The 25,888-nt window shown below is 33.4% G+C and overlaps 1 protein-coding gene across 10 annotated transcripts in view; it reads left to right on the top strand.

The window, feature by feature from the left end:
* bru3 (bruno 3) overlaps positions 1 to 25,888 on the top strand; it is a 616,612-nt gene that overhangs the window by 436,142 nt on the left and 154,582 nt on the right. For 9 of the 10 annotated variants that reach the window (XM_053757110.2, XM_053757107.1, XM_053757109.2 and 6 more), the window contains one exon: positions 22,775 to 22,823. In XM_053757110.2, coding sequence (XP_053613085.1) covers positions 22,775 to 22,823 — 49 coding nt within the window. Of the gene's footprint in view, positions 1 to 9,055; positions 9,262 to 22,774; positions 22,824 to 25,888 lie in introns of those variants that run through there. The other variant, XM_053757112.1, reaches the window with a different exon arrangement.

Below are 25,888 nucleotides of genomic sequence, written 5' to 3'. Positions count from 1 at the left end.
CAGGGAGCGGCGTGACAAACGCGTGCCTACACGTCAGTTTTAAGGCTATGAATATAGATTGCCAATACCGGCTCATTATTATGCTAACTTGTGCCGGATCTGTTTTGTTCGTTACTCTATGCATTTTGATTTTACGCCATAATGTCATTTTTGTTACTAAAACACGTAATTATGTATTGAAGCATATTTTTTTCACCTGTACCCGTCACGAGTTAGACGGCGGAAAAGAAAGAAGACACACTAGACATGCAAATATTATGTATACTTTTTCCATATAGACTCGATCTGAGTTCAAATTCGAAACCAACCAACTTGTTCTACCTCCCAGAGCACTACAGCCGTCATAGTAACGTAACATCCATTCAGGTAACAGGATTTATTTTGAACCTATCTAAATTGCTGATATTTGTAGTACAAGGGCTAGAGGCAAAGGCCCTAATCCCTACACTCAGGGTGTAGGCACGTCTGTCCAACGCTCATGCTTTTAGGCAACAGAACTAATGTTTGCCATGCGATTACAGTTCACAGTTATGTGCTAATCGTTTTATAAATCCCTAGAAACTTTATCAATTTGAATGCCAGGTTTACGAAAGAGAAATCGTTATGCCGACACGAATCCACGAACATTGCGTAGTTTGTATGAGGGATTTTATTCAGCGCAATGAAGAACCAGCAATGTATGCCGAATCCGTCTAAGCTTGGCGAACCCTATCGCGATAATGTTTAGGCATTGAAATTAAACGTGGAACAGACACAGATGGCAAGATGCAAGTCTTTTTGATTATATAGATAAATAATATTTTTTCTTTCTTTCATTATTTTCGAGTTGCGCAAGTCAATATGTATGAAAATTCGTAGAAGCATCAAGATGGTGCATCATACTTGTAACGCAATGTAATGTCCTTTTTTACCCATAAGATACATAAATATTAGGCTTTCTTGTCATTAAGATGATTCGTTAAAAGTATTTGCTAAGTTAATTTTCATAGAAAAATTCATACATTTTCTAAGAGTGGAATGTCTTCTCCCTTCACAATATTGTTTTGTCTGACGTGTCCTTATTTCATATCTCTTTCTATCATTTGAGCATTTGCTGGTTGGAACCTCCGTCATAGACCATAGGAGCCCTGGGTAATTTTTTCTCTTCTACTTCGCACAGTCTCCGGCACTCTTAGTTACCAGGTTCTTACCTTCATATCGTCGTCCTTAACACAATCTATCTATCTCTTTTTAATTCTTTTACGCTTGTTGTATTACTAACTTTCATTTTCAAAACTTTCTTAAGTAAATATTGAATCTCTTCCCATAACGTGGCGAAACCAAGCCGGTCTATTGATTCTTAAGTTATCATTTATTATACGTGCTATCTTAAAACTCCCATCTTCAAACTGCACAAATTATATTAATAGCACGAACCAAAGGAAGTTTTACACTGGTGAGTGTATAAAAACTAAAAAAAGGAAAAAGAGAAAATTTGATTCATCAATGCTAATAGAGCTCATTGAAGGACGAGCTAAATCCGTTTGAAAAAACGCTGTCTGACTGACTGGCAATCGAATGGGATATCCATATGGCCAGAATAAAATGTGAAATGTTCACAGGCATATAACTTACTAGATACAGTTTTTCACTATGATGATTAAATTCAAAGTATACGTTTTTTTTTCGATGTCCATTCTGCAACAAAATTATTAGTGATTTTAATTTGAATGTTTGGTGTAAACAATGTTTTTTTTTAAATATAATTACATTTTAATTCGGCCAAATCAAAAGGGACCTTACGGCGGCTAGCACTTAAATCTTTATTGCCGTTATTCTAATACGAAACAACGGCAATAAAGACCATTAGGTCTCTTTTGATTTGGATGACCATATTTGTCTTGTCACACCTTTCATATAACGAAAAGTATAGATTTTTACTTTCTAAAATATCCAATATCCTGGTCAATTTTCTCCAACGGTGATGAAATCACTATATTGATAAGTTATAAGAATATATGTACATACATTTACAATGTTAATATTTTTCCGTAGTCTTTGTGGAAGTCATTGGCAGTGAACTTCTCGTGGCTTGAGATGATGACATTAATAAACAACATACTCGTATGATCTAATTTCACTTGGAATAACGCTAAAATTATTTCCTAAAACCTTATCTAATTATCTTATTTAATTAAATAAAACCATTTTCTTCATACTCTTTTAGACATTAGACAATATGACAAAGTTTCTTTTGTACCTCGTCTAATGTCCCTGGGGATAAGGTATCTATTTATATATAAATCTATGGAAAAATCCGCTATTTATACATGAGCAAATGCGATTTTCGTCTCCACCTATATCTGGCTCGTGTGAATATTGTTGAATGGCTTAAACCTGGGACCTCGAAACCGAATTGACAGCAAACAATGGACGGACAATTTGTATGGACAGCTCTAGTTTAAATTACAGTTCACGTTAATTTGAAGTATATTGAATTAACAGAGACTATAAGGGTGTTGTCAGCTTTATTATTAGCTTAATTCTTTTACATCTTTTTAATTCTAATTCCTCTCTTAATTTTTTATATGAAACGGCAATATAATACATATTCGTCACTCTTTTGTTTTCTTGTAACAGGTAAGCACTAGTACCAATATTTTTCATTGAAATACATTGCTAAAATTAAACATTAAGTGCACCATTTGTTTATAAATATGTTTTTATTTTGAACAATAAAGGTCCATAAACGAAAAAAAATACGAATATCTATACATAATCTTAAATTTTTGAGTCAAATTTTAATTAATTTAATTTCTCTGTAAACAGCAAAATCACTGCGGTAATAAATAAAATCCTACACCGAATCGTGTAGTAATGGCCGCTCAAATAAAATACATCGTTTACAAGTTCCGATAACAATAATTTATCACCAGCCGATTTGTTACTGAAAGCGTGTAAACAAGTTCATATAATTTATATTAAAAAAACGTTACGAGCGCCGGATTAAGAGATTTCGAACCTTATTGTTATGGAAATAAGGTGAAATTTCCCTTCCGGCGTGGGTCGTGTTAGCCGGAAGTCCGGCGTGTCAAGTTGGACCGAACCTGCTCACTCGAAAATGAAACCAATTAAGCCTTGGGCCCAAGTGTAGTGCGGTTAATAAAATATGTGGCTGAGTGTGATAAACTATGATTTTTCATAATGTAATTTTTCCACGCCATCCATATTGGGGTTATTAATGGGAAATCCTATATTTTTTAACTCCAAGCGGGGCTGTCTGTTGTCTATAAGATAAGGTAAGGTATACCTCCCAAACATATGAAACCTGTTTGTATATATTATTAGATACTATTATTATGAGATAAAAAATAAATTGTTTATTCACAACCGGCATCTGTGTTTTTTATTATTTACAAGCCTTTATTTAATTCAGTCTGTTAGGTACATGAGAGTGTAACTGTTTTTAGTCGGGCGGAATCGTGCTACTCAATTTTAAAACAGGATCTTCAACCGATATAGCAAAAAAATTTTATATATGTTTATTTCGTATAATAACATAATATTGATATGCATGAGCACGATTTTCAACAAATGCAACAAAATCTCTCTGAATAGAGGTCGTCTCAAAAATGATATAAACATTGTTTTAAGAATATTAGGTATTTGTGTCTCTGTCCCTTTCAAAACGTTAATGTTTATTGTTTCACTGTCGAGTGAAAAGAATGCATGTTTATTATACGCATGGTTGCCATCACGTTTTCGATTGATAACGTCTGGATACTAAACTTAAAAAATTCTGTTAAACTTCTGTTAAAAAAATTAAACAGTATACATATTTCTGTTTTAATATTTTATTTATTTCATTATAGTTTTACCCTTTGGAATTACATTTATTTATCAATTATTTTTACTATTCCATCAACCACACTATATGTTGTCAAACATATTAAATGTTAAATCGTAATATCTTTTCAGTCTCTCTTGTAAATTAATTCAGATAAATTGCTTAAAATATCGAAACTTGTCGAAACCGAAGCAAGATGCTATCTGTATCCGTAGTCCCATTAAATCAACATTGGGCCCAACAATAGAATCCACAAGTTGCAAAGATCGTTCAAACAAGATATCATCTAATCCCAATATCAAATGTAATTATACCCTTCTTGTCAAATTTCACGAGTTTGCGCAAAAATCCTGAAGAGTTACCGTCAAAATACAAACTTAGCAGAAATAAAATTTGGGCCGGTTCAAATTTAAGCCGGGTCAATCTCATCAAGCGTATTTATAATGGCAGCGGAAATGCTTAGTTCTACGTTTAATTTCAAGCTTTTGTTCCACGACTGTCAGATAGCGAAACTATGCTAGTCGCGCTATGTCATTGTCTTCTCTTCATACATATATTTCAATGTGTTTAAGTATATGTAGGTATGTTGCGTATAGCGATGCGTGAAAATCACAAAATTTTGCAATAACCTTTGAAGCTATTATTCCTCATACCTATACATACATATAAACACACTTACAATTTTATTGTATGTATGGACATGAGCTGTCTGTAAATAGGGATCATTTTATGGGACTAATAGAGGCCAAAATAGATTTTTTTTTCTCTCTGCATGTCTGTTCGCGCATTACGCAAGAACTACTGGATAAAATTTGTAGCAGGTTTCACAGTTGTGTAGCAGATGGTCTCACTTAAAATCTGGTACAGGATTCATCGCGATACGTTGCTTAGAACCCAAGATATTGACAATAATAAGTTATAAGCGGACGCACGAAATTAACGCGGACGAAGCCGCCGACATAGACTAGTAACAAGAAAAATAAAATAAAAAACTAGCCTTTATTTATTTACTCTAACCATTTTTGTTAAAGACAATATATATTATGTTACTTAAATCTTTTACCTGGCCTTTGGTTGTCTTAAATGGACCTCCTCCGTATTTTCCCATTCGTCACAGTCAAATTTGAGTTTCCTCCAACCTTTTGCAAAATCATTTTCCCACTCTTTTATACGTATTAACAAAATAAAAACCATAAATCTGGTGAAGTGCTTCTTAAAAAGCAACAATAATAGATTTATTTCCTACAGAGGTAGTGGAAGGTCGCCATAATAACAGCGCGGGAGCTACTTTTAATTCTATTATGAGCGAAATGAGATCTGCATCTCTCTGTTGACACAGTTTTTATCCTGATAAGCGATCGTGTAATTACATTTTTATAGTTGTCTTTGAATGTTCTCAGCTTTATATAACTGTTGTATATTTATAAGCACCTCTGTGTACCTTTCTGCACCCTTGCTAAATGTATTTTTACGATCTTTTTGTCCTGTAATATCTGGTTTGGAAGTAATGCTTGAATATTATCTTATTCTCTTAGCTTCATGCTGTTGCATGTGGGAAATATCAAATTTTGACCAATATGTTCAAAATAAAATACCTATATTTTAAAGTAATTGTGTATAAAGATAATGAGAAATATCTATATACATATACACATTTTCGTAAATTGTATAAATTACTTTATAAGTACCTACCTATAGTAGGTACTATAGGTAGGTACTTATTTTTCAAAAAAGACATTCGATCGATAAATCCTTTGGCTGTATTGTGCCGTTTTTAGCCATGGAATTAGTAGGCATTAAGTCGGAGTACTTACTATTTCTATGGTTTTAGCAACAACACACGCTATGATATTACTGTCATACCTAATTCTATTACATACATATTTTACTACATATTTTTTTTATATTTCATGTTTCGTGTATTCTATATATTTGCATCATGCGAAATATTTATTTTACCGTAAAATACAGCAAATAATGATGAAGATATTTATATTTTTCACGGATTTCCACGGATATTGAAAACGCATGTCAATTAAAATATCGATGGATAATACCAAAATTCGAACGCTAAAAATTGCTTTGGGATCAAATTGAGCTTAATTTTCTTGCACCTATATTTTATTAATTCAATATTGTTGTGGAGTATTTTGTCCGGATCTGTATAAACAACAACGTTAGTACCTAAGTCTGTGTTTATTGAAATTTTAGAGACATCCGAACAAAATCGTAAAGATTTATTGTAGCATTTACTTTAACAGATATATTTCATATTTACTAAATCTCTTTTCCACTTCTTTATGTTAATTCAAAATACAATAACTTAATCTTATATCGCGCTGATAATCTGACATGCCCAGAATACTGGAAGCGTTTCCTGGCTGTATCCCGAGAAAATAACCCTCTTCGAACCCAACTTGGTTAAGTTTGATTGGCAAAAGTAAAAATAACTACACGTCAAATTCACACAGGGCACAACTTGTGACAGGCACTCGTTACACGAAAAAACCCGTCGATCATGAAGCCTCCGGCTTGTTAAAAGTTGTGCGTTAGAAAAAGTTGTGCGATAGAAATAAGTTATAATGACCCGCAGATACGTAAACACGATCAAAGGAAATAGACGTTTGAGATCTAACAACTTGTTGGTACGAATGAAAATCGAAAATATATGTAACCATTTTATTGAAACTTCTATGAAAATTGTCTACTTTGATGAAAAAGTAGTGAAGTCGCTTCTTCGTGTGCTTTGGAAGTCTCATAGAATCTCTTTTTTGAAATTTTTTGTGATGTCCAATGTGATTCAATCCAATGTTTAACAGTTTGAAGCATTCTCTCTATTTATATATAACTTTTAAGGAATCTCAAGTACTCTAAAAAGGTCATCGGATTTCCAAAACACGTTCCACTGAAAAACTTCACTTGGCCTAAATTTTGAAGGGAAACTTAAATTTAGTCCAATTAAACATCCAACTCTTTATATTAGCATTTTACAGATTTTTTTCAAAATTTTAATTTTGAAGAACATATGTATGTTATGTGTATCTTTCATGCGAAAATTAATACTTTTAAGTTTTATGTGACAAACATGTTAAGATGAAATTGTAGAATGCATATAATTGTAGATAAATAAATACCTAAAGATAAAAATATTTTATGTATAGTTCTACTTATTTAAAAATTACATTTAAGTTGAAATCATGTATATGACAAAAAAAACGACAATCAGTAATTCCATTTATAAGCCCGGATCTGGAATCAAATAAAGGCAACAGCTGATTGCCGACCGAAACCTTGTATGCAAAAGCTTGAACCCAATCAAATTTCGAGGGGAGTTGTGACCCTACCAAATTAGAGAGGCTTTGAAATACGCGCTTTTTCTTATACCAATATTAAGGAACCCCAGACTGAATTAAAGAAAACACAAAAAAGTTAACTCGTGTGCAGAGCATTTAGCTCTTGGCCAGATTTTAGAATTAATCCTTACAGAATATAAAAAGAAATCCCTTTGTCGCGTCTGTTAGTACGCATACGATAAACTCAAACACTACCGGACGGATTTTTGTACGCTTTTCATGAATAGATATACAGTGTGATTCTATTTTGTTCTTCCTATTATACGCGGGGGTATAGATGACCGCGCGAAGTGTTGTCAAAAAAAGTATGAAAGCAAACCCTGGGCTCCGACGCTCAACGGCTGAGGAAAAAGCTCAGACGAGAGTGAGAAAGGAGTTGCGATAATGAGTATATAATAAAATAATGAATTTCAATTATTCCGTAACGAATTGTCTACTGACCATGTAGCATGATACTGGTGATTATTATGATACATGATATCTCATCCCTCGCGATCGAGCAATTAATTTAATTTTTGTGAGTTGTCCATTTGTGTCCTCACTATTTTTGAGCCCAGTTACTGTATTAAGACTCCACTCTCTGAATAATGCGTATAATTTTTTTGCTCCCTACATTTTATGAGTGCTCCTTTATTAAAATTTATAAACACATAATGCGCTATCAATAACTAAACGCGCCCTTACTCAAGTCATGCAGTATTCATGTGTTTTAATATGTTATTTATTGGCGAATTTACTTGAGATTTAGCTAGGATTTATATATACTCAACTCATAAGAAATATTGTTGATTCGTATTATCATCGAAACTATACTTTAACAATTAAAGTATATTAAATCAGAGAACCAGTTAAAGCACCGGCAAAATTCATAATCAAGATTTTCTCCTAAAAACAAGAATAAGTAGAAACTTGATCTATCAATCTAAGACATGTCACTTGTTTATAGAAGCTTCTGAAATCTGGCAGAGAGAAAATACACAAATCAAAAACTCTTGACTTTTCTTTAAAACTGTATTAAAAATTGACACATATTTTTATCATCAAGTAGTAATATCACGTGATAAATAAATATGGCGGTCAACGATAACATCCAAACTACTGCAAATGGATTCAATTTTCGAACGCCTTCTTATATTTTTTTAATTTTCGATATTTAGTTCGGTGTGGTGTGGTTAGTACGATACGCATTTTTTTTTAAATCCCCATTTAAGTATAAGTCCTCCCACTCCATAAGCTTACTCGAATATAGATATTTTTATTGAGAGGGTCGGTTTGAGGCAATGAAATAGCGATTCATACAGCATTATATTAGAAGGCGCGTCACGTACAGAGGTGGACACATATGACGGAATAACCCAGACCATAGGTAGAACCTTCATGTCCAAGACAGTAATATTGTCCTTCCTGTACTTATGCCTAATCATTTTCCAAGGATCTCAAAAATAAACATCACCATATTGTTACACTAACAAATATTTTAACAAACTTTTAACATTGACTTAAAATAATGTCTACAAAAAAAATTTACTTGACCGAATGTAAGGCTTATTTCTATTTTTTTCCTTGAAATCAAACATTGCGTAAAACTTGCGTTGGAAAACAAAATAGCAACATTACACGCGGTCATTCCCACGTAAATATGAACGTATGATGATTTATTTAAAGTAACGTACAGACGTACAGATCCCTTATCTGCCACCTCGCGTTATCTTATTGCGTGTTTCCTAAATAATTAATGCAATATAGGGCATCGATTGTGAGGTGACGGGAGGGTGCGGGGCGGGGACTGGGGTGCGGGGGTGCGCGCGGCGCACGCATGCTATTGGCTGTCAAGCCTGCGTGAGTGCGTACCTCCCGCGTGCGTATCGCGTCGCGAGCGGCAGTCGCGATCCTACCGCCGAACGTGCAAGACGTGCCGTGTTCCGCTCTGAGACGAGTAACGTACGAACGCGTCCGCTCCCGCCCGTCAATAGACCCTCATTCAAATTTTGTTTTTAAACTGATACTAACTTATCTGTCCATATGGTTCATCTCGTAGATATATTGCGTTCAGCAAAAGTTGACTATCCACCGCCTGTTATTGTGAGTAAACTTTGAATACGCTTTTTAAAACTTTTGAAAAAGTGATTTTTATTTACTTTTTACTTATATTTTATTTTTCAGATTGATTTCAACGTTTGTTTTGAATTGTTGACGGCTATAAATTAATATCGAGCTTCCATGGAGATTATTTATTTTAAAGTTTAATAAATATTATTTTATTACTATTGTTTTTATTTTTTCTATAAACAATTTTATGTAATTATATTATAATAATTTGGGTTTAACATTTTGAAATAATTTTGTTTATAAGTACAATATAATTATGTCTATGAAAATAAATATTTTATTTCAGCAATTTCACTAAAAACAAAAAGACTATGCAAACAGCTTCGAAGTAACATTGCAACAGAAAATAAATACCTAACTTTTCCCCGTTTTAAAAAAATAAACCCTTAAAAAAGATTCCAAAACAGATCTCAAAAATTATTTACGTCAAAATCCAGTTATACAACGAAATACAATTTTAAAGAAACTTTATATGAATCAAGAAGCACTAGGTCAAAAGTGCCGCACAAAATAACTTAACCCTTTTCACCAATACATTTAACGCGAAACATTATAAGGCTCTAACCCCGCCGCAGTTACCACATCGTTCCATTACACTCTATTGGGGGTACATAACGCGTTATGGATTCCAAAACCGGACCGGTTCTTATAAGGAACCACATAAAAAGTTTTATCTCGCCCCTTCCAGTTAGGGCAAACTTGTAAAAGAATATCCTTCGTATGCGCCATTTCACCCTTAACGTTTCTGGGTTGACTACGTTTTTTTAACGCCAGTTTAAAATTTGTTGGCTAACGCTGACTTATTCTGTTTAGAACACTTTGAATGGGATAGAATCATTTATTCATGTAAATTAGTACATTATATAGTACATAATTTAACAGATCACGAATATTATTTTACTAATATTATAAATGCGAAAGTTTGTGAGGATGTATGTATGTATTTGTTACTGTTTCACGCAATATCTACTGGATCGATGGTTATGAAATTTTGGTACATAGGTAGAATATAAACTAGAATAACACAAAGGATGCTTTTTATCCCGAAATTCTCACGGGTGCAAAGTCCTGGGACGCAGCTAGTATTATATATAAATAAATTCATTTTATTTCAGGTAAAATACAAATGCGAGTAATCGTTTTTAAATATTTATAGAATTTCATTGATTTTGATCTACGTTTTTTATTACATAATTTAAAATGCTCTTTCCGTTTGTTATGATTTCATGTAGGGAATATTAAGATATCAAATTTTACAGTTACCTCTTCTTACTATCTAGCTACCAACTTTGAGATCCAATGCAATTTTCATGATGACAAATATCATCGCATAAACAAAAATATCATACAGGGTTACTGGTATCAAACGCAAAACCTCCTAAGACTATGGATACATCACAAAAAGCAACTTTTAATTTAAGTTTTCGTGACTCGTAGTTTCTTTTTTTTTTTTCATAAAAAAAATACAATCTAATTTGCGATTCAACACTTCTTAAATCTATGTAACGTATAGAGTTAACGTTTTAAAGAAACGAATTTAAAATTTTAAAAAATATTTTCTTTTTTTGTATTTATTACGTTTAGATAAGAGTCGTAAAATAAAATATGTTAGTTTAAATATAATAAAATATGCTAGCCTTTAGAAGGTTATGCATTAGATACCAGTATACGAGGGCTGCTATTTATGTATCCGGAACTGGTCAATAATTCTAGAATATTTAAAAAATAATTACAACATTTGAAAATAGAACTCTTCGGCTAGAGAATAAATATTTTTCATGTCCCTGTCATTTGTTTTTTTCAATTGGCGCCAATTTTGAAAATAGCTTGTCTTCATTGCCATGGATTTAACTCGTGAACATTTTCGCGCGATGATTTATTATGATTTTCGGCGTGGATTAACTCAAAAACAGTGCATCGAACAACTGATTTTAACTTTTGGAGATGAAGCACCATCGAAAACCACTGTGTATTATTGGTTTAAGGAATTTCAACGTGGACGGTCTATGCTCACGGATGAAATTAAGGAGGGTCGTCCTAAATCGGTAGTGGTACAACAAAATATTGATGCTGTGCGACAATTAGTAATGCAAGATCGTCATGTTACATACCGCGAGATAGAGGCGTCTCTGGGCATTAGTATGACGAGTATACACGCGATATTACACGAACATTTAATTGTTAAAAAAATTTGTTCGCGTTGGATTCCGCACAACTTGAGCGTAGATCAAAAACAGGCTCGTGTCGACTGGTGTAAGAAAATGATAAAAAAATACAACCGTGGCACGTCAAAAGCTGTTTATAATATCTACACAGGTGACGAAACCTGGATCTATGCTTATGACCCTGAAACTAAACAGCAGTCAACGGTGTGGGTCTTTCAAGATGAACCGAATCCAACAAAAGTTGTTCGTGCGAGAAGCACTTTAAAGCAAATGGTCGCTTGTTTTTTTGGTATCAACGGACATGTAGCTACAGTGCCACTAGAGAATAGTAGGACGGTTAATTCTGAATGGTACACCACCATTTGTTTGCCAGAAGTCTTTGAAAAAATACGAAAGAACAACCCACAACGCAGAATCATACTTCATCACGACAATGCTAGCTGCCACAAGTCGGCTGAAACAAATAATTTTTTGGAGGGTCAAAAGATTGAATTGACGGGTCATCCGCCGTACAGCCCCGACCTGGCACCCAATGATTTTTATTTATTTCCAAACATTAAAAATAAATTACGTGGTCAACGTTTTTCGAGCCGCGAAGAGGCCGTTGATGCGTTCAAACACACGTTTTGGACATACCTCAATCAGAATGGAAAAAGTGCTTTGAAAATTGGTTTCATCGTATGCAGAAGTGCATAGATCATCGCGGAGAATACTTCGAGAAACAATAAAACCATATGTAATAATATATGTTTGTTTAATTTTGTTATTCCGGATACATAAATAGCAGCCTTCGTACTGAGATCTATCTCAATAGTTTTATCTATCTGAAAACTGTGTAAAATTACAATTTTCGACGGTACTTTGTAGGCTAAACGGCAAAAAAACGAAGGTACGCATTAAATATTCATCATACAATGTCTTTTGGTATAATAAAATGGGCCTTTTGGAAATTCTTTCGTGAAATGCTGAGAACATATTTCATTATATTGGCCATATACTTAAAGCGCAGACTGTTGTCTGAAAACCTTTACCCGATTATAAAATTTCATAATCATCAAAATGTACTATATGAAATAAATTATTATATAATGACATTATATCATAAGGAATCCATCTAGTTAGATAGTTTAATAGCTAGCCAGATTCCACGATATAGGTTACTAGGTCAATTGCAATTACTACAATTTTTAATCTACTTTTAAGGTTTTTTTAAATAAATATTATTACGTTGTATAAATATTCAGTTACACTAATATTTAAATATTTTTATTATTATTATTCTTTATCACCTGTAATCTCGTTCAATGTGTTTTATTGTATTCTTGCATAACTATTCATAAATAATAAATAAATAAATAAAAGACACGTATAGTCCGATTTTTTTTACAAAATTCACACTTTACAAAACTACACAAATATTTTTAATAACAAAAATCTATATAAAACATAAGGCATGGGCCTTAACAAATTCTGTTTTAGTTCAAGAAGCGGATAACGGATTTCTAATTTATGATCGGTTTTACTTCGCAACAAAAGCTAATAATTTGTTTCGGAAATTTCTTGTTGAACCGCATCGGGCCTAACTTTGCCAATTTTACGTGTTAAAATAATGTGAGTTAAACTTTTCTGTTTCTGTATTCAATTAAATGGAAACAAACGACGAAAATATATTATTCGTCTAGCATCTAGACTCGACTAAATTTAAAATATATTGCTTTTGAAATTGTTTCTTCATAAACTAAAACTGAAACTATTTTTAAATAATCTTTATAAAGTATTATTGCAAATCAACCGTCATTAGCACAGTAATGACGGTTGATTTGCAATGATTTTGCGTTATGTGTGTACATAAATAGCAACAATAAATGCAATAAAACCAACTTAGCATCAAAGTAATGAATTATTAATGATACCAGTCTCTCATCTGAGCGTAATCCAGGTTTCATTCACGGCTATGACCCCTAGATGCCCAAGACCTAAGTAAAAAAAACCTTTGAAGATTCTGCTATAGTTATATATAGGGAAATAAGTAGTAAGTTTAGGACGCAAATAGAACGAACTTAGTGGAAAACAGATTATTTAACAGTCGTAGCAAACATGCAAGTAGCTATAGAAAACAGTTAACTATCTATCTTCCAACCGTGACACGTCGACGTAAATGACTTTTGTGGCCATGTCCGTCCATTTGTCCGAAATGACTCAATACATTTGGGTATTGTTGTTAACGCGTTTCATGGCAACGGGGTGTCATGTCGTGGTGTCATCGCGGTGTCAGCATGCCCCGTGGTTTATCCAAGGTGACAGCTCGGTCTGAAATGTTCAAACAATATAATGTTTTAGAACCATGTTCTTGGAAGGATTTATTGGAAGTTTCTTAGAAATATTAAGGCTTTGTGAGATTGTTTGTGTTTATAACTAAACTAAATAGTTAGATCGGTTGTCGTATCAAAATTTTAATTGATATAATTATCATCATTTTGTATTATAATGTGATATTTTTCAAAATATTGATAGGTAATTACTTTTCTCTACGATTTTTGGATGTTGTTCAGAAAATTCTCCATTTAACTCGTTCGCGAATTTAAAAAGTTTTAACAAAATATCAAGAAAATGAGGCAGTTTGTTTTTGTTTATTCGCTCTGCAGACTTGTGAGTGTGATATATACATAAAATAAATAATTTCTTTAAAAGCATTTAGAAATATATATCAATATGACTCGACGTTTTACAGCCGAGTCCCTTGGGGGTCGCAAACTAACAAGTACCGGGACATACTGATACATACCTAAATATACAGTATCAAGTCTGTATTCCTTACGGGGTAGACAGGGCTATGCGTTGCGAAATTTAAAGGCCACGTATAGCTGTATGGTCGGCTTATTGGTGGAAATTTTTGTAGATTAAGTCGTGCTAGCAAGTTAAGGATTAGATATTGACCTATTAATCATGAGAAGAACATTGCATAAATTTAATGTGATCCTTTTAAAAGTGCATTATTTGGAGATCATCTAACTGGCGAATGTGTATGAAGAATGTGGTGAATTTAGAAGAAGCAATAGATATTTAGACTTCTTAGAATTACCCTGTAGAAAAAAAGCGTTTTAGTATTTGTCAAATGTTTTTATGCTACTCAAATTTTAAGCGGAGAATTATGAATGCTGATTTTGAATATGTGATGTTCAGTTGAATATACACTTAGGAATACATACCTATATATCCTTAAAATAATAAAACCCACGTGTAATAATACTTCATCCTCAGTTGAAAACGTTAATGAAATTTCCATCAAGTTACGGGAAATCGATGTATTTATATTTAGCTCGTACTTCTTTGGTAGATATACATTTCTCAATTTGTTTAATAAATTTATTGTAAGTATATTACATACGTATTGTGAGTATGAAATAATCAGTGAAAAAATTTTAAAATATATACAAATTATATTATTAGAAATTCTAAGTGTTATATTTAGAATAAAGGCAAAGAACATAGAAAAGGTGCAAAGTTTAGAGGTAACTTTCTACTTATATCTAAAGATAAAATCGAGAATGTTTGAGAGATTCAAATTCATAATAACAACTCGCAATATAAGTTGGTGTGGGATTGATAAAATTGGTTCAAATTATAACTTTATTTTCACTTGTTACTTAAACTGTACAATGATCGCATTGCATATTTAATTCACAATAAAACAAAACTGCAAATAAAAAAATTAGTTAAAAAAGAGAACCATTTAAAGTCATTAGTGGTCCTTTGTTATTAACGCGGTGGCATCAAACTGAAACACACGAAAATAACATAAAAGCGCTCGTTAGCAAGCATTAGTGTTGCCAGTAATAGTGATAAATTATTCGTTCGCAGATAAACATCTAGTCGCGTGTTACTCGAGTAACTACATTCGATTGTTCAATTAGTTTTGTGCAACAACACTTCGTAAAAGAATTTGTAACAAGAATTTTGCCATAATTTGAATATGTTTTCAGTATGGAAACATTGTTTCTAATGGTGAACTATCTGTGTCTCCGTCGTCAGCCGTCGACTGTGTACTTCTTCTTCTTCTTTACGTGTCGACTCGGCGAATCATGTTAGTGAAGACCAATAAGACGCCACCGATACAGATCCTTAAGCGTGCAGGTAGGACACGCAGTTCGAAACAGCATATGTGCTATGGTTTGGGGAGAGGTACTAAAATTATACGATACAAATGGTTGACCTTGACATTTATTAATTATGTATTAATAATGCCTTAAATTTTTAAAATAAAAGGATTTTTTGAAGTAAGGAAAGAAAGGAAGTATATATCTAATTTTCTTTGCACGAATATACAAAATACTAGCGGCTCTTCCGGCTTCGCTCGGGCAAAAACATAATAAATTATACACCTAAACTTTCCTCGAGAAACACACTATCCGTTAGTGGTAGTTTTTGAGTTTATTGCGAATAGACAGACAGTCAGACGCGGAACCGAGCTTTGTTTTGTAATATTTAAGGATAACGATAATTTTCTTCTTCTGCAGTCTCATAAACATTTTACAATCAATTACACACTGTGAAAATGTGACCTCTTTGAACAGTTACTCCTCTCATTGCACAGTTCGTTTGCAACATACACACAACCTCACAAAATCTGAGCAGACTTTGATAAAGTTTAGCATACGCATTGAAATTCACACCCGCTGCTAATATTTCTATGGAAAAGGAGCTTAAAGACAAAGGAGCAGATCAAGATATTATCATATTTATTTTCGAAACGTTTCATCTATTTGAAGCTTGCTCAAAAAAATATATAAAAAGCAAGGTCTGCTTTTCATTAAAAAAATTTTATCGCGTTTGACCGCATCCTGATCTATCCTGATTTGTGTGTTAAATAAAATGGACTATACAATAAATGATAAGGAATGAAATAATTTTAATGTAGTCACTTCACTGTAGGCAGTATACCTAAAGTTTGTAGGAGTACTATTTCCATCGCCCCGCCCACAATGCATCGCGCATATATTTTCGTCTCTTTCTTACTTACTATCAGTTAATTTACAGTATCATGAAAAACGTAAAATTAAATTGAAATATTGTTCATTCGTCATACTTTTCCTAATTTAAATAAAGAATGACTTGAAAAGAATGAATTGGAGATTATTTTCCAGATTTTCACGTTCATTCCACGTGTTTTTGAGATATTTTAAACAAGTGTTACTGAAAATACAAATTCAGTAAAAATACATAAATTCTTGTCCGGTTGTATGGTGTTCTTTTTTTTATAATATAACTTAACAATTTGTGTTGTTTCCTTTGTTCATTAAGATCTAAGATTTTCATAACAGATCATTGTTCTTTATATAATAAAAACTATTATAAATAAAATAGAAACATATTTTTATTAACAGCATAATTTGCATTAGTTACAAGCATTTTCAAAAAAAAGTTGCTTTAAAATGTTATAAAGTCTATACCTAATTGATGAGAACATTTTATCGTAAAAATAGTAAGAAAAAACATACATTATTCGACATGTTCTACAAATCGCCCACTTGCTACGAGCAGTGCTACGAATTAGCTACGCCGCTACGAGTTACGTGCTACGACATTGCTACAACTTTAGACACGCACAAGACGCGCTACGAGCGCTGCTAAGAAAATTTAATAAATAAATTAGGTGTCAAAATTAGTAAATAATAAATTACTAGCGATCCGATCTGGCTTTTTGTTATTTTTCAAAATGTGCGTTTCGCTGATTTCGGTTTGTTGCCCAAAGTTTTAATTCTGTGATAACTACTTAAGTTTTCATTACTAGATGTTGCTCGGGGTTTCGCTCCCGTGAGAATTTTGACATAAATCATAACCTATAGCAATCTTAAATGATGTATCTTTCTAATTTTTGAAAGTGGTTTGGTAATTTCGGAGATTACCCGCCTCAAACATACCAACTCGCAAACGCAAACTATTTATAATAAATGTAAATATGAAATGGATGAAAATTTTGATAAGAATTAATATGGACGGAGAAATTTGCTTTGCGACGATGTGATATTATTAAATTAATCACTTAAAGATAAAAATAGTTACTATATGAGTCAACCTTAGGATATAGATTTATGCAATTTTTATAGGCCATTTTTTTGACGACCTCGGTGGCGCAGCGGTAAAGTTCTTGCCACTGAACCGAGAGGTCGGCCCGGGTCTTGGATGTTTGTTTATCTATATATGTATTTGTTATAAAATATAGTATCGTTGAGTTAGTATCCCATAACACAAGTCTCGAACTTACTTTGGGGGTAGCCCAATCTGTGTGATTTGTCCCAATATATATTTTTATTTATATTTATTTATTTTTTTACTCGCGCGTTATAAATGTACCATTTTAAAGTATAAAGTAATCATAATATCAATTTTCATTAATTAATATTTAAAAAAGGCATTAAATAGTCAATTGTGTTTAAACATTTAGATTTAAAAAAACAAATATGAGATTTAAAAATAAATGTGACATTCGATTCGAATGCTAGTTTAATTTAAAAAATAGAACCAAAAGAGCGTTATTTTCTTAAGAATTGCTATTCAACCCGCGTCTTTTCTATTGTATAATTAAGCCCAAGAGAGCTTTTTTCAATCTTGACTTCAGAATCGTATTACTCGTGTACTGCGGCTGGGGATTTAAAACGGTCGGTAATTCCTTTACGACGTTGTGTTATAACTAGCTGCGACACGGGGATTCGCTCTCGTGGGAATTTCAAGTATATTACAATAATATCAGCAAATTATAACGATCAGCTAATCTAGAGGTACAAAAATATACTGTATAACTTTAAATTACATAGTATAAAACATAGTCGCGTCCCGTTGTCTATCCCTATGTCTCCTTGGATCTTTAAAACTACACAATGGACGGGTTTTTTAAATAGATAAAGTGATTCCAGAGGAAGGTTTTGATTATGATTTATTATGGTTTCACCCGAGCGAAGCCGAGACGGGGTAGTTAAATATAATGCTAGTTAAATATAACTTTAATAACAGAAATTAAAAATGGTTGAAAGAGAACAAGTAATTGGAATGTTTGTATATAAATTATTATTTCAGTTATTATTATTATTTTTTATTTTTATGTGAAAATGAAGTCGAGTGTGACTTCTCCCCACAATCGATGGCTCATCTTCTCGCCTGTCTCGAGTGTCCAAACACCTGTACTCGGGCTGACTTGATGGCAGCTTCCGATGAAGCCATCGAAGTGGCTCGATTCTGGCAAGAATATATTTAGGTAGCACCCAATAGAGCGTAGATTTGACATCGACACGCGAAGAAGAAGAAGAAGTAGTCAGACTATATCGTCACGCATGTCCTGGAGTTGTGGTAACCAATGAATTTATATAACCACGATTTATCTACTGTTATTGTAAAATTAAATTTGAAAAATATGTGTTTAAGAAAATTAAGTGTGCAAATGTCAAAACTGCTTCATAGGGTGTTTGCTATCAAGTCATATCAGATACTTTTTTCTATGTATCAAAAAATTATATGGTCGTGACGTCATGTTTTGACTAAAATACTTTTGACGTCACTAATGGCCCATATGATATAGCTTTTTCCATTATTATTATTATTTTAAAACTGATCATGTGTTTCAATAATGAAATATATTTATATGAATAAATATATTTAAACATTTTATTTTATAAGCACCCAATTATCGATAAACTACTTGTGTGTTTCAATGCAGTAGAAGCATAAAACAAGTGAGAAGTAGTAAGAAAGAGACAGAAATAGTTTATCCGTTCCCATTCTTGGGACATTTTGAACGAGCCCGACTGTTGAAAAGACAGCTCATTGTTATTCCGCACAGAGAGGCACTTTCGTAATCATTTAGCACCTGAAACACTTCGGTTCAATCTGAACCTCGTAAATCCAAGTGACAATAAAAAGCCTCATCTGAAAGACTAGTAAATGAGAATGAATGATTTCTTTCTAAGAGAATTTTCGTCATTTAAAAATGTGGTAAATCCGAGTCGATATCCTAATCCTAACTAATATTATAAATGCGAAAGTAAGTTTGTTTGTTTCTTACTTCTTCACGCTCTGTCTACTCAACTAATCGTCTTGAAATTTTGCACACATATAGTTTGAAGTACGAAGAAGGACATAGGGTAACTTTCATGCCAGAAAAATAACTCATGTGGGAAATAGCGCGGGCGAAGACACGGGCGAAAGCTAGTAGAGAATATTTTCCAAAAAAAAAATTGTCACAAGCTCATACAAAATTTCATCAAATTCGGTCCAGCGTTTTATCCATGAAAGCGAAACAGGCAGACACAGATATACAAACAGAATGAAGAAGATTAATAATGTTATGGATTTAGATGCTTTAACGCTATAACAAAATTGACATTCCGCGCCTTCTGCCGCTGTAATGCAACATACACATCTTAAAATACGACACAATAAATACGACAAAACAGAACTCCCAGTGGTTTACAAATATGTCCGATTCCATTGCAAAGTTAGTACAACTCCGACTGTAGAGCAATTAGTCCAAGGGAGAATTGGATTAGCGCCGCGGTGAACTCGCTACAAGATGATAAATGATAGTACAGACAATCGCATTACGCGACATTAGCGCAAATTAGAAATCGCTATGGAATTATGACTTGCTGCGAAATTGTATTAAGAACAATAAACAATTGACATTGTATTTATTGTACTTTTATTGGTTGCGTGTCGAAAAATGGTGGTGGTGAAAAAAATTTAGTCTACATAGTTCCGTACTAATTTCTCAATTACATACCTTATATAACATTGCTATGTTTAAACATAAAAGAAAATAATTTTCATATAAGTAACTAGCGACACGCCCCGGCTTCGCACGGGTGCAATATTATGCATGTTGCATATACCTTCCTCTGGAACCACTCTATCTATTAAAAAACCTGCATCAAAATTGGTTGCGTAATTTTAAAGATTTAAGCATCATGGATTTAGTAAGTACTACGTCAAGGCATATATAGGGACAGACAGCGGGATTTTTTTACGTAGGTACCTAGTCTATCGATCATCATCGTAGTATCAAAAAATCTATGACATTCGAGTGTCAGATTTATTAACGAATTGTTTTTTGCACATGTAGTGTCCAGTAATGTCATAGAAACGATTTTCATTTTTATGTGTGCACGCCATTAAGTGCATGTGTATAACCCTTCCCCCCTTCCCCCCTTACCCCCGCAAACATTTTGAAAGATAAGAATACATAATAATGTCAATAACCAATCCGCCGGCTATATTTATTCGTTTTTATTTTGTTCTATGACTGACCCTGATCAATCTATGTATACCTATAAGAGAGCCGACTCGCTGTCACACCAGTATGACACAGAAGATTTTTTACCTCACAGCCATGTGTGATACAGAAAACTCTTGCGCTACTGAGTGAACAGACAACGCGCAGTCGAAACTACTGGGCGTAAGCTGAAATTTGTTGTGTAGGTTCCCAAGACATTGTAGGGGAGCACTAAGAAGGGATTTTTTGAAATTCCCACGAGAAACGGATTTTTACTCAGATACGAAGTTGTGGACAAAAGCTAGTGAAGTATAAAGTTACAAAGTGTTTATTTAGAAAACCTAACCACCTATTTAAATAAAATGAAGCTTTCGCGCCCCAAAGCTGCATCCGCCATGAAGTTAATTATTCAAACCAGTCAACAAGTCGTTTATTTTGGAATACATTAACGTCGAAATTAACTGTTTATTAAACTCCAGTAGCCGAAATAGAATTTATGTAAATGCGTATTGTCACTGCTTATCATTTTGTGATAGACTATTGTGGATTGAAATGCGAATTTAAAGGAAAATTTGGTTTAATAACAGACGAAGGATGCGTTGTACCAATTGACTTTAACGTTAATTTTAACCTGCGCTGCTCAGAAAAACGCAACTACGCCATTTTATATAGTCAAAGTCAACGTCAAAGACTGAAGTACAAGGCTTCGCTTTTTGGCAAACAAATTCTATTGTTACTTTAAATATGTATAAAAAAATAGGTTTTTACTCGAAAAAATATAAAGACATATTCAAATGACACATATTTTTCGTTTCTTATTATAGAATATTCATGTCTGTCTACGCTATCTAAGTATATATATATATGTAAATGAAAATATTATTTTAAACTCATATGTTAAAGTTAATTTTTAAAAATCTATTCCGAATTAAATTAAATGCAGGTACTTTCTTAACTCAATCAGAAACAAATACATTATACATTATTCTAATTTTCATATTTAGTGGACACAAAATATTTTTCCAATAAATAAACACTGTAATTAACACACAAATCCATCCATTCTTCACACAATAACAAATATATAACTTAAAATGCATGTAAGTAATTTCTGTGCTTAGTTTCCATTCATTCCGGGTCAACATCCAAACATAGTTCAGATTAAGCCATTCGCAACACACGTAGTCATGTAACGTGTTTGGACTAGCGCCAAGCAAACTTTTAGTCTAGTGAGACTTAAGGTAAAATCATTGCATCTTCCCGACTAAATGTCGCGACGGAACTACTAAACTTGGATTAAATTGTCAATGGGTATCTTTATTTACCTAAGATTGTTCCAACTGTTTCTATGCCGTTGTGCTTTTCCACCTTCAGTCGTATTCCTCGTGACTGAGGCTCGTGATCATTAAATAGAATGTCACGTTTAACGAACTTCTTGGCAATATTAATGGAGTGATTTTCCTTTTCCATCTCTATTTCACACACAAGGCGATAAATTATCGACTAAAGTACAGGTTTCCTCACGATGTTTCCCTTCACTGAGAGCAAGTGGTGGTCTATGAAAACTACTAAACAAACTCACGTCGCATGAGTAGGATTCGACGCTCCATATTCTACCGTGGATATCATACGAGGCGATTAAGGGACACATAGCCTTGGCAACTAGGCAACAACAGCATTCCCAAGGACGTAACGTAACGTAGTAACGTCAGGCAGGTAGCCTTTTAAAAATCATAATCAAATCGTCAGATTTATTTTTACGCTGACCCTGATTTTCGCGGCGTCATAGCCCCGAATGCACGGGAACACGCGAAAAGGAGTGAGTTATATTGTTAGTTTCACTTCTTACAAACTATTTGCGTACCAAATATTCCTACATAGTTCGGATTATAAGCCGTTAGCCTCTGCTCCGATTGCTTACTCGTGCGATGTAGGCCCCGACAACAGCGCGTCAAATAGGAACAGGCCATTCTAATACTGATCATATTTAGGATTCTGTTTGGTACTCCCCGCACACTCATGTAGTAATGTGTAATAATGTTCTTCTTTTTCTTTTCAGATGAACCGAGCAATACAAGTGAAACCAGCAGATAGCGAGAATAGAGGAGGTAAAAATATAGCTTTAATCTCTAGGATTTTAATGACAACATTGGTGCCCTTCAGGAAATAAATTCGTGCCATAACTCTTCTAAATTACGAGATGTTGAGCGTCAACAATTTTATATCCACTTCCAGTCGAACATTATGCTAATGCAACTTGTTGCTTCGGTAATGGCCTAAGTAGGCTACAGTGAGATTTAATTTAGATTGTAGTGGAATTTCCGCGTAAATTATAAGTACTTCTACGTTTTATCTTCCACGGTGTTTGACAATTTGAGGTTCATGTCAAACTTAATTTACCTATGTAGTTACGAACCTTAACCTATGTGCCAAATACCCATGTTCCAATCAAATCTACTTTGGTTGTTAAAACTGAATAAACTTGCATAAATATCACTGTTGTCCAGTGAAATTAAAAAAGCTATCACATAAAAAATATCACTTAGTTTTCTATAAATTTCTATTATGAATTACACAAATTCAAGATGGAAAGCCATTAACATCACTTAATTCATCATAAAAACATGGACCAACTCAAGAAAGTAGGACAAAAGAGAAATCAGCTTACGGCCGGGCCGTGAAGTCTTTGTTTCACCGATGATTAACTTTATGAGATGCGAACTCATAATTTATGAGACTCTTTGATCGGCGAGCTTCGCCTCCTTTTAATTCACCCCTCTTTTTAAACAGCCTACTATGATCTTTCATCTTTCGTCGTATAAATCTAAATGCGTACATGAAATTTCAATTTAAATGGTTTTATGCTGCGGCTACGGCTTCGGTTTTTGTCCAAAAAAATATAAATTTCCTTGGATTTAACCGTTTAATGATTGACTGCAATAAATTGGATTGGATTTTCATTTCATTTGATTTTCGGGTAGTCCATTGTGTCTGTTTTGTAAATGGACTACAAAAATGGTATAGATAAAAGATTGCATAAAATGTAGTGACATTATATGATAGTTGGAAGGATGGAGTGCTCCATCCTTCCAACTATCTCCAAACAAAAAATCTAATTGATTCATTGTTACGTTTTTATATAAAAGAAGTACAAACAATTACATAATCACACTTATAAGAATATGAACTACTAGAGTTTGATTGTCAGAAATATATTTCCAGAACAAGAAATAGTCACATTAGAAAAGTAAAAACAGAAAACAAATTGTAGTATTGACGAGTATACTCTCAAAAATTTTTGAAATTCAGTCCATATTGACTGGATATCGAACTTACATAAAACAAATACATACATCAAAACATAAAAAACCTCGTCCTTTTTTGGAAGACGGTTATATACTTCACAGATTGATGTATTTTTTTTTTTGATTGATGTAATTCAAACGACACAGCTCACTGAAAGAAAAATTGTACACCAAACTTAACGATACAGGTACCATTATAATTAACAATCACTCGCGACCATTATCAGATACAACCCTAATCCCGAAGGAAACCCAAACTTAACATTGAATAACTAAAACTTACTGCCGAGTGATTAAACTTCAAATATATCGATTATTCAACTCGAATGGTTATCGATTAATATTAATATGAGTACCGCACGGAACGGATTAATTAATTGTATGATACATACCAAATGGATTAACTTTATTTTATTCCGATATGAGTGCTGTAAAAGCACTCTTTGAATACTATTTTTGTTCAATCATCTGAGTGCCTTCACTTTGGATTTATAAACACTTTAAAAACTGACCAATATGTTAATAGTTCTTATATGTAATGTGACTCAAAATGACGTTAAAAATGTATATAAATAATTAGGACTTTTTTTTTATTTGCTTCCGTTGAAGAAAAACATCGCTAGGAAACTTCACTAGTGTGTATGCGATTACTTACCACTAGATGCGGTAAAGTCATGTCAGATGTCTTAAGTTGACTTGAATAGAATCTGACACCAGTGTTAGCAATTAACACACTCTAATAGAAGACAGACGGAACATAGACGCGTCGCGCAGCTTCGTCGCTCAATGAGGACCTGTGAATTATGAGCTAAGGAAATATCAATCTCGTACAACTTGAGTTAAATTACACCACTCAAACGGCACGGCACGTCACGTGACGTAATAGTGTTGTGACTAATTGATGAGGACGTTACGTCAGTTATCGATATAGTGAATAATACAGCAGGTACGGTAGCTCGATGACGGTTTGATGGCAGCATTGATGATTGAACCCGATGTCCAAAAGCTATGTATATTGATTAGGTTGTGACTTTATGGAACGTAGATTAATATTTTCCTCTATTTTACGAAATTTGAAGTTATTACACTAACTCCAGGTAGTAGGAAGATTTTTGGTAGTTGATGTGTTGTCGACTGTACTAAACCTTATTGTTGTTGACTGTGTAAATCTTTTTTACTTTCCGCAATTCGAAAAGAAAAGTGGAATTGACATGGTTGAAAGTCCTTAATTCCATCTCTGTTATAGCTGCTCCCACTACATTCAAGCTTCGAGCGTCTAAATACCTTGTATGGAAATTGATTCCTTTCGAATCTGTCTCAAAATCTTTTTTGGTTACCATAATTGTGTGGTACCGACACTTGACTACAAGCCCCAATGGGCTTATCAAGTGTCAAATCAACCGCTAAAGTTAAAAGTAAACGTATGAGTTTATAACGGTCAAGTGAAGTTTACCTACATTTTTTTTGTAATAAAGTTAAATAAATAAATAAACGAGAGCGTAATGAGACGGCATGTTATTGTAAAAACAGGTTAAACCAAACTACTAGTAGACGTAACAACAGAACGCTACACGCAAAGCACCCCAGTCTAAATAATTCATTGGAACGAATCAAGCAACTGCGTGAATAAATAATCTGACGGCTAACAAACGATGTTATAATGACAACTATCTGTCATGCGCAGTGGATTCACTTACTTTTCCAGCGTTACCTAGTTATTTTCACACCTGTTTGACCAGAGTTGGTGAGTTGCATCATTCAACTTTGACTTAAACCTGCGCAGACAGACGTCCAATCTAAACGTCAGGCGCGCATTTCTTTCTTGAGTGTGTTAATTATACTTTATAAAACATAGCTTGATTACAATG

The sequence above is a fragment of the Plodia interpunctella genome, chromosome 16, assembly GCF_027563975.2.
Source record: "Plodia interpunctella isolate USDA-ARS_2022_Savannah chromosome 16, ilPloInte3.2, whole genome shotgun sequence".
NCBI lineage: Eukaryota > Metazoa > Arthropoda > Insecta > Lepidoptera > Pyralidae > Plodia > Plodia interpunctella.
Note: the sequence above shows the minus strand (reverse complement) of the source record. Positions and strands in the feature narration are given on the sequence as shown.